This window comes from Doryrhamphus excisus, linkage group LG4, assembly GCF_037039965.1.
Source record: "Doryrhamphus excisus strain RoL-2023G ecotype Guam linkage group LG4, RoL_Dexc_Guam_v1.1, whole genome shotgun sequence".
Classification (NCBI taxonomy): Eukaryota; Metazoa; Chordata; class Actinopteri; order Syngnathiformes; family Syngnathidae; genus Doryrhamphus; species Doryrhamphus excisus.
In genome coordinates this window covers 15,271,641-15,282,792 of record NC_136360.1, presented here as the reverse complement: position 1 = coordinate 15,282,792, position 11,152 = coordinate 15,271,641, and the positions used below count along the sequence as shown (strand labels likewise).

At 43.4% G+C, this 11,152-nt stretch overlaps 1 protein-coding gene across 1 annotated transcript in view; it reads left to right on the top strand.

The window, feature by feature from the left end:
• The first annotated feature begins 943 nt into the window (after positions 1–943).
• Positions 944–11,152, top strand: part of nr5a2 (nuclear receptor subfamily 5, group A, member 2) — a 54,371-nt gene continuing 44,162 nt past the window's right edge. Inside the window, exons 1-3 of the mRNA XM_058073029.2 lie at positions 944–1,279; positions 3,057–3,175; positions 5,800–5,941. Of these exons, the coding sequence (XP_057929012.2) occupies positions 1,198–1,279; positions 3,057–3,175; positions 5,800–5,941 (343 nt within the window). The 5' untranslated portion in view covers positions 944–1,197. The remainder of the gene's footprint in view (positions 1,280–3,056; positions 3,176–5,799; positions 5,942–11,152) is intronic.

Here is an 11,152-nt window from a genome sequence, read left to right as displayed (position 1 = left end):
ATTTATCTGTCCATCCATCCAGCCATCAGTCCACCGTCCAGCCATCCATCCATCATCCATCCATCAATCCATCCATCCGTCATCCATCCATCATCCATCATCATGCATCTGTCATCCATCATCATCCATCCATCAGTCAACCATCCAGCCATCATCATCCATCCATCCATCCATCCATCCATCATCCATCCATCCGTCCATCATCTATCCATCCATCCATCCATCTGTCCATCATCCATCCATCCATCCATCCATCATCCATCCATTCATCCTCCATCCATCCATCCATCCATCATCTATCCATCCATCCATCCATCCGTCCATCATCTATCCATTCATCAATCATCCATCCATACATCCATCCATCATCTATCCATCCATCAATCCATCCATCCATCCATCCATCCATCCATCTCCCCCCCAAATCTAGGTATTTTATTTCCCTAGTGGTGCCAGCCAATAAAAAGTGTCCCTAAAAAATAAAAAGTGTTTCTATATTTCTATATTTCTATATTTCTATATTTCTATATTTCTATATTTCTATATTTCTATATTTCTATATTTCTACTTGGATGAATTGAAACATCAACAGGCAAAATGTGCCAATAGCAGCACGTGCCCACAGGAAGGAGGATGCCACGTCCACCCGGCCGATGTTTCAAAGTCCACCACCGACGGCATCCAACAGCTGAGATTCTGGAGCGCGTCGACCCGCAGGCTTTCCCGGTCTACTGACCCGATTGGACACGGGGATTGTGACGTCAGAGGACCGCACGAGTCCGGGATTGGCGGGTGGGGAGTAAACAAAGCGGCGAGGAGGAGGAGGAGGAGGAGGAGGAAGAGCGCTCCCCACATCTCTAGACCGTCCGGCTTGACGCGCCGAGTCCGACTTTAGGCTCAGCAGAGGGCTCGGACTTCAAACCAAACACTTTTATCGCTGGAGCCCACGCAAGGAAACTTCCTTCGTGCAGCAAAACACGTCTTCCTCTCCCAACAACACAACAGGCGCACCGGTTCAGCGCCTGGTTGGTGCAGTCACTTTTTTTTTTGGTTGAAAAATGACATTTTCATACTGCTGGTAAATTTCCTCGGCACCCGGGGAAGACCACGGTCCGGTCCGATAGTCGGGAGGCCGGACGGGGACAACCAGAGCCGCCCGTCCGAGCGTCCCGCTGAGCTGAGGCCGGCGGTGCTGACATGCTGCCCAAAGTCGAGACGGACTCGCTGCTGCTCTCTCGATCGTATGGGGACCAGGGACACATGCCAAGGAACTTGCACGGTAAGACCCGTCCCCCTTTCGCGGCCCCAGACCGCAAGAAGGAGCTGATCGTGTCGGGAAGTTTAGAGAAGAATAACCACACATTCGGCTGACATATTTTATCCACGATAACTTTTCAAAGCGCAGAGAAATGACGGACGTGCGTCAAAACTGGCCTCTCGCTTTTGGCCCCGGTGGCGTTTGAACCAGCAACTGTCCCAACTCAGGCCCGGCCTTTTATCCAGCAACCCTTTAACTTAGTCCTGGCTTTGCTGCAGGGAAATACCACAACGCAGCCGAGTAGTGGCGTGGGTCTATCATGGGGGGGGCAGCACCCCTGAATTTCATTCTACTTTACGGCATGGGGGCCTGCATCTTTACACCCACATTTCATCACCAAAAACATATTCACCTCCTTCGGTGGCGCCGTGGAAAAAAACACGCTGCCTATTGCAAATATGGACGCCATCCATATTATATATTATATATTATATTATACCACATATCATATTATATATCATTTCGTATATAATATATATCATATTATATATCATCTCGTATATACTATAATATATATTTATATCATACCATATATCATATAATATATCATTTCGTATATAATATACAATATCTAATATGTCATATCACATCTCATATCTGAAATGAAATATGATTTGATATCAGCAGGCAATCATCACTTTATGAGAAGCCGATAACGGACGGCCTGCTAGTTGGGACACTAAAACCGAGGTAGCTCTGGAAACTTTTTTTATTGGTGGAATTATTGTTTTTATTCGCTTTTTATTCGCTTTTTATTCGGATTTATTCTGATGTGTTGGAGGAACGCCATCAGACCATTTCTGCATTTTAAAATCAATTCCACCTTTTTTAGTATATTCTCTTATTCTCTTTATTGGCCGGGAAACTGCTACATTTACTATGGTTATCGTGAGGATTATTATGACGATTATTACAAATGTGTCAATAATTATTTGTTGTGCACGGCTGCGCGTACACGCGATGTTTGAGTTTTTGCTTTGCAAAAAGAGAAAAGGCCCCGCTGAGGTGAAGGCGTATTAAAATGTTTTTTAACACACAACCTCTTGAATTACTGTTGATAGTAATAATAATAATAATAATAATAATAATAATAATAATAATAATAATAATAATAATAATAATAATAATAATAATAATAATGTTAATAATAATAATAAAAACAACAATATTCGAATATATATTTTGGGATCTAAGGGGGGGACGCCAAGGCCTCGTCCAGACGGCAAATTGAAGCCGAATCTTTCCGGTTTGCGTTTCGGATCCAAGCCGCCAAAGCTTTCCCAAGAGTGTAAATGTCACGTGACTTCGCCGAACGACGTCGCGGACTCAATCGGGTCTAATAAGGCGGGAAATAATCGAGGAACGGAGAAGGATATTTGGGGTGGTTCCGCTCCTGGCCGGGTGCGTCTGCGTCGGGCCGAGATGAGATAAAAAGTCCGACTCCAGCGTCAAATGTGAAACGCTATCACACCAACGAGGCCTTCGGCGTTGGGAGGTGGGGGGGGGCTTCGTTTCAGCAAAGAGAAGGAACAAGTTGTCGGCTGGCACAAGATGAACGTCTTCATTTGTCAAAAATCTCTCATCTCTTTTCGCCCAGCTTTGCATATTTAGCATATTTAGCATATTTAACAGGCCCAATCCATCTTCTCCGCTTTCTCCCTCTTTTGGCCTTCTGATGGGCAATCCCTCCGCCGTCTGCACATTGAAAAATAACACCCCCCCTCCCATGTGCTTGCAGCCCCTCAAATCAAAATGATGGACTACTCCTATGACGAAGACCTGGACGAAATGTGTCCCGTGTGCGGGGACAAGGTGTCGGGCTACCACTACGGACTCCTCACCTGCGAGAGCTGCAAGGTGAGTGGCGGCATGGTGAAGATGTTCTCCTCCAAACAGAGTCAAACGGTGGACATTGCTGTAGAGAATGATTTTCGCTGGTTGGGGGGGGGGGGGGGGGGGGTATTGCCTTTTTTTGCCCCAGGAAGAAAGAAGAAAGTGAAATTCATGAGACACAAGTCAACATCTCAAAGTTGACTCACAACTTTGCTAAGGCATGGACTCATGTTGTTCCTCATGTTGCTCCTTATGTTGCTCCTCATGTTGCTCCTCATGTTGCTCCTCATGTTGCTACCGATGGATTCAACAACACTCCCATCATTAGCGTCATTCCAGTCTGACACTGATGTTGTTTCCTAGTCCATCCATCTCATTCCCAGTCCATCCATCTTATTCCCAGTCCATCCATCTCATTCCCAGTCCATCCATCTCTAGCTGGCTGCTAGGCCTGAGACGGAGAGCAAACCCATTTGTCTGCAAAATATCATAAAGTAGTTTTTATTCCGTCATGTGTAGTATCCTTGGCTATTTACAAATGCACTAATAAATGACACGTAGTAATATTATTACTATTACTATGGATCTTCTTCTTATTGTTATTATTATTATAACGTGTTGGCCAGTGATTTCCAAAGTCAAAGCCGACACGTTTTGCTGAAAGACAAATAATTTTACTGACGTTTGATTTATTTGCTGATGTCTGTTTATTTCAGAGAGGGACAGTACATAAGGATATGGAAATATGAGAGTACATATTAAGGGAGATATGTAAATATGAGAGTACATATTAAATAAAATATGTAAATATGAGAGTACATATTAAGGGATATATGTAAATATGAGAGTACAAATTAAACGAGATATGCAAATATGAAAGTACATATTAAGTAAGATATGTAAATATGAGAATACATTTTGAAAAAGATTGAGTGTACCTTAAATATGTAAATTTGAGAGTACATTTAAAAAATAAATGTAAAAATGAGAGTACATTAAATATGTAAATATGAGAATACATAAGATATGTAAATATGAGAGTACATTTAAAAAAGAAATGTACATAAGATGTAAATATAATTTTGCAAATATGCGAGTCTGACATCCATCAGTAGTCCTGGGCCAGGTAGACCAGGTTAAGGAGGTTAAGACACGGGTCCACCCCAGGAAGACCCAGTCCAGAAATAAAATTAAAGACTTTCCGTACGACCCTAAGGCTTGACGTGAACGCAATACAGATGTCGAGACGTAAAATGCGGAGGAGCATTGTCCAATACTTGGCTTTCATGGGGGAGGACATTTGAAAATATTCACATTTGAGATATTGCAATATTTACCTGAAAAAGCCATGAATAAAATAGCCATTGTATAATTGATGAAGGGTTGACGGACAGTTGACGAATGGTTGACGAACGATTGACGCATGGTTGACGAACGATTGACGCACAGTTGACGAATGGTTGATGAACATGAACGATTGATGAACGATTGATGAACGGTTGCTGAATGAATGAACGGACCATCCAAAGAGCAGCACGGGACTGAATGGTTCTCAAAGCTGCGTGTTGATTGGCTGCGGTGGCTGCCGTCTCCCTCCCCCCGTGTGTGCGGCTTTCATCGCACGTTCATTAACAGCCATCGTCTGAATGGGGAAAGGCTTCCCGTGCAAAAGGTGTGGCGCTCCATCAGCGAGCTTTTTGTCCTGTTTGGTCCAGCGAGGTGAACGTCTCCCTGCTCATGCAAGCTGTCGTGAAAGCAGGAAACAGTACCGATGCTGTGGCGCACATTTCTTGCCTATGCCGTCATTATTCAAAGCAGATGTTATAGATTGGATTCTGTACGCTAGCCTTGAGATGCTACAAGCACTTGCTGGAGGGGGGGGGGTCTGTATATCCTTGTTGAAAGATGATTAATATCGATATTGACCCGCAGCCGGCCATTGATGGGCTCCATGAAGCAGGCTGACTAGAAGTGGTCTATGGTCATGTGATCGCTTGGAAAATGCTGCTTCATTCACGGTAGCGGGGGGCTTCAAACTCTAGGACTTTGGAGAAAGGTCAAAGGTCACGGCATGGGCTCGACGTCAGCAAACCAGTGAAGCTGAAGTTGGAGGTTGGCGGACTTGCCCTGAATGCCACATCCCGGAGGGCAACCATGAAAAGATCCCTTCTTCCCTGGACGGGACCACGCCAGCGTCTTTTCCTTTCCAATAAATCTTTGCATATGGTGGGACGTATCCTTGGTGGATATTCTTTTTCAGGCAGAACATCCACAGCGCCGCTTTCTTTTTAGCTTGAAGGAAATCCTCCTCCGTGCTTCCACCGTCCACCCGTCCTTCCTTCTGCAATAATTCGGCATTTCATTGCCTTACTGGAGCAAATTTGAATTTGAATTTGAATGCACACTTGTCATATGTGCTTTAAAACACTTTCTAATTCTTACTGGCTTTTTATGAACCGTGTAACTGTGGCCGTGTGTGTGTGTGTGTGTAGATGGCGTGTGTGCGAGTAGATGGGGTGTGTGTGTGTGTGTATAGATGGGGTGTGTGTGTGCGTGTGCGTGTAGATGGTGCGTGTGTGTGAATGGGTGCATTAGCATGAAATGGCCGGGGTCAAGCAGGTTGACATGTTAATTGGTTCCCTCCGCAGGGCTTCTTCAAGCGCACGGTGCAGAACAACAAGCGCTACACATGTATCGAGAACCAGAGTTGCCAGATTGACAAGACCCAGAGGAAGCGCTGCCCATACTGCCGCTTTCAAAAGTGCCTCACTGTGGGCATGAAGCTGGAAGGTAAAGCAACACTCTCACATTTACAACATTTCAGACGCCAAAGGGAGTCGGAGGAGCATTTTTTCCTTCTTCCTCCCTGCAGGATGTGTGTGTTCTTATTTGGGATAAACACGCAGGGTTCCTCCCATGAAGCACACGGCCTTTACACTATATCACTCATCATCGCTATATTACTGCCGAATAATACACTTTATTGTAGGGTTATTCGTACTAAATGCCTGTATATACACTATATATTATATACACTATATATACACTATATATACTGTATATACGATATATTATATATACTATATATCTATCCTCTCAATTTCCCTTTGTTTCCCTTCCCTATGCAACTGAAGCTATATGTTTATGTTGGGAATATTTCCTATATGACCAGGGGTGTTCAAAGCTTGGTCCATTTTCAGCCTGCAGCACATTGTCCAAATAAAAGCAAAAAGATTAAAAAAAAGAGCAAAAAGGCCACGTGTAAAGAGAAGAAGCTGAAAGGATAAAAATAAGAACTTACAACATAATAACTAATTACCAACTAATACCATAATAAGTCACTCATTAATAACTAACTAATAACATCATGCCTAATAAAGTAATTAATAACATAATAACCAACTAACTAATGACCAATTAGTATCATAATAACTCACTCATTAATGCCCAAATTATAACATAATGCATGATAACCAAATAATTAATAACATAATAACCTACTAATTAATAACTAACTAACAACATAATGCCCAATAACCATATATTAATAACATAATAACCAACTAATAATAACAATAATAATAATAACTCATTACTAGCTAACTAACAACATCATGCCTAATAACCAAATAATTGATAACATAATAACCAACTAACTGATAACCAACCAATAAGATAATAACTATCTAATAACACAATGCCCAATAACCAACTAATAAAATAATTACAACTAAGTAATAACTAACTATTAACATATTGCCCAATAGCCAAGTAATTAATAACATAATAACCAACTAACTAATAACTAACTAATAACATAGTGCCTAATAACTAACTCGGTCTAATATATTTATTTAGCACATTTCCAACAGTTAACTATCTATAAGTACCCATAGTGCAGTACTGCAGCCAATAAAACAGAAAACACACACGCGTAATAATAGTTAACTAATAACTAATAACATAATAACTAACTAACTGATGACATAAGGCCTAATAACTAACTAACTAATAAACTACTAACTAATAACATAAAACCAAGAATGTAACTCCCTGCTGTCTAACTACTAACACAGTAACTAAGTACGTACTTAGTAAGTACTCTAACTAGGCAGCAAGAAGAGCTGGCCTTGTCTTGGAATACATCCAGTGAGGGTTTTGGTTTAGAGCCATTGTCCTGTATGCTCTCCATGTTGCGGCACAACAACGCTGCAGCTGTACCTAATCTTGTGGCCAGCTCAGACGTATGCCTTGCTCTGCGGCACCAGGCGTCCGGCGGCGGTGCAAATGGCCGGGTGCGCGTGGCTGTGCTCATGAAGAAAGCGCTGGATAAAAAAGTGGCGTAGAAGTTGTGCACATCTGCAGAAGTGAAAAAGCAAGCGGCGGTCGTGCTTTGCTCAGCATCATATACTCTTCAGGATTTCTTGCCTGTTTGCAATTACCCACGCTCCACGTTGCAGGAAAATATGATTGCATGGAAGAAGGTTTTACGTCCACCAGGTGTTTTACTAAGTCCTTCAGATGACAATGCTGTCCTTTTCCATGAAGTCAGCGTAGCTCAGTTCATGACGTTCGTGTTTTGGCCTGGAAGTGTTCCTCCATGGTGGCTTCATGGTGGGTCCATGGTGGGTCCATGGTGGGTCCACGGTGGCTCCATGGTGGGTCCATGGTGGGTCCACGGTGGCTCCACATGTGAAGACGCCTCCTCTGACATTAAACCCACCTGCCAGTAAAGGTATAAACGCCAACACGTGACCAGGGGAGACCTTTCCGTGACAGGAAACCGCTGTGTTGAAAGCTAGCGATGCTTATTAGTGTTTGAGACGGGGGTCGGGGGGAGTGTGGGGGTATCTGGTAGCTGCACTTCAACCCTGCCAGACGGGGAATTAAACCTACAAAAGTTGGCATGAGGGCAAGAATGGTAATGATGATACTTTTGGCCGGCCACTTCTCGGCCTTTGTTGAATTTGAATGCGGCTCAGAAGCCCGCTCGGAGCCAGCTATGTCGGATAGTGACAGGATGACAGGATGGGGGGGGGTAGTCCTCCTGTTCCAAGATAACAATCACTGGTGGCTTTTACTCACTGATTCCATCCGTACCTTGACCAGAGGTCACCTACAACAACTGTAGAAGAAGAGTTCCACTACTTAGCAAGGAACCTTTGTTGCCTGCACTGAAGTCTTCTTCAGTGATTAGAGTGAATTATACATTTAGCGTCACCCAGCGCCTTAAAGAGACTGGGAGGAGGGGGAGGGTGGGGACAAACAACAACAAAAAACTGCTTAACTAAAATCTTTCCGGAGGCCTTTCCCTTCCATCTGCCAAGCGAGGTGGAATTCATGGCTCTTAATTGTCAATGGCCGCTGGGCACAAAGTCCCAGCCCGGTGTTTTCCAGTGGGGGGTGTTTGCTCTGCTCGGCCCCGCTTTAGCTCGGGGGCACGACGGGCCCTGCGGCACCCTGTCAGGGCCCAGACGCTCTGGTGGCCGACGCCTGCCACAGCCACTGAAGCGCCGCTCTGTGCAGGAAGGCGGACATGACTTCCGCACACACACACACACACATACACACACACGCATACACATCTATCCTCCGTACCGCTGCACACACACACACTCACACAGCAATAGGTAATAGCAGCTACGGATGAAAAGGCCAACGGTGCTGAGGCGGCCGCAGGGAGGATGAAAAAGGCCGAAAGGGCTGTCAGCTTTTCCTGGCTGATGCAGCATCCTGCATCAATACGTGAAATGAGCAACGGCCAAATGCAGCAGAGATTATTTTGCTTCGCTCGTTTGTTGATTTTTGACCCTTGGGGTCATCTGCTCTGTTTCCAGTTCTCTGAGAAAATCTCTGAGAAAGAAATGACATTTTTCATGGGATTAAAATGTAAAAACATTTTATGTCAAGATGAAGCTACCAAAAACTAGTTTCAGAAAAGCGCTAATTGAGGATGACTAATCTGTGACCATGGGGGTAAAGTAACTAGTAACTAAAAAGGATTACTTTTTACACTAGTAATCTATGACATTGGAGGTAAAGTAACTAGTAACTAGGAGGATTACTATTTACATGAGTAATCCATGACTTTGGAGGTAAAGTAACTAGTAACCAGAAAGGATTACTTTTTACACTTAATTAATTAACTTTAAAGTAACTACTAACTCGGATTACTTTTTGGAGTTTTTACTTTTTGAAGTAGTAATCCGTGGCTTTGGGGTGGGGGGGAAACAAGTTACTAAAAAATATTTATTTTTTTTAAGTAGTAATCCATGACTTTTGGGGGTAAAGTAACTAGTAACTTAAAATGATTACTTTTTAAAGTAGTAATCCATGACTTTGGAGATAAAGTAACTAGTAACTAGAAGTGATCAAAGTTGTTTGCCCAACACTGTTTGTCATTCAACCTAATGTTTGATTCCAGGCTTGAGCTGACAAAGTATAGTTCATTTAATGAATATATTATTATTATTATTATTATTATTATTATTATTATTATTATTATTATTATTATTATTATTATTATTATTATTATTATTATTATTATTATTATTATTATTATTATTTACTGACGCTAACCTTGGTTTTGCTAAATGCTGTCAATTGGAAATCTATATACATATGTAGTAGGTGATGCAGTGTCCGGGTGTGCATTGAAAGCCCCCCCAAATGCTCCCAGGCATACACACAGCCGACAGACAATTTACAATCTTTCCATCAACCTTTTTTATCTCCTGCCATTCTGCATCTTTCTGGCTTTGATTTGTCACCATCAGCTGTCCCATTACTTATGCATAGACATCATAGGCATTCATGTATGTGCACGGGATAGGGCGCATCCCGGGCAGGGGCCGGGGCCCCGACATGACAAACAGGGTGTCAGCAAGGCTGTGCGGGAACCATTAATATGCTGGCGAGCGACAGGGATCCTCACCTGCATGCACTTAATATTCCTGTATATTAAAGTACCATAAATCACAGGACATAAACGCTGGGGGCCACGTGCACGCGTGGGGGCATGTTTGTGTGTCCAGGGACTCTGTGAGTGGAAAAGTGGAAAAGGTGATGAGGAATATACAGCAGCCGTTCCCGTCACGCTTTCATGGGCGACTAAGGATATGAATACATCTTTGACATATGAGTGGCGGATATTCATATTTGTACACGAAATAGAGTTGTAAGTACTACCCAATATAATACTACATTCATCCACAAACACACTTCCAGACACTTTGTACTGTCCACAGCGCTTTCCTTCCATATACAGTATGTGACATGTAATAATAATATTTATTTTCATAATGGGGGGTGGCACGAAGGCCATCTCCGCCTTTTTGTCTCCCAGTAAAACCAGTTATGGCTTCCCCGGCTCATTAATTGGCCAGCCACGAATGCTTCAATGGACGCATTGGTCACAGGCGCCGATTGATCCTTATTGAATATTTGGTTAGAATCCCTGGCAGCACCAGCGCCGGCGTCTTGTGTCAGTCGGCGTTATTCACTCTGTATGCGCTACAAAGTCTTTGAGGATGAGAATTCCTGCCATCTCCGTGTGGGATCAAGTGTGTTGGACTGAGCGTATCAGAGGGTGTCAAGCGTGTCTTAGCGCCTTTCTTGCTTCAATCAGTGACACACACTTTTCTAACGGAGGTCATTAAAATCCCTCCCAAGGCAGCTTTGGACGGCATGTCAAGGGGTGGGAGGGGGCGGGAGGGGGCACATCCTTTCCAGTCCTCCACACCCAATCTTTAGTAGTTCTCAAGTGTTCTTTTACTCATCTATTACGACACTAGGAACTGGAATCTACCTCCGGGTAAGTCACAGTGACATCCCAGGAACCAGCATCCCAAAGGGGGGGCAAAACCTTGGGGTAGTACAGAAAAATGACAAATGACTTTACAATTGCGAGGAGGTTTTCTCTTGTATTCCCAGTATTTGCGCTGCACGGTGGTCGGAGTAAAGGGTGATTAAGTATGAATAATTAACTCCTACACCCCCCAA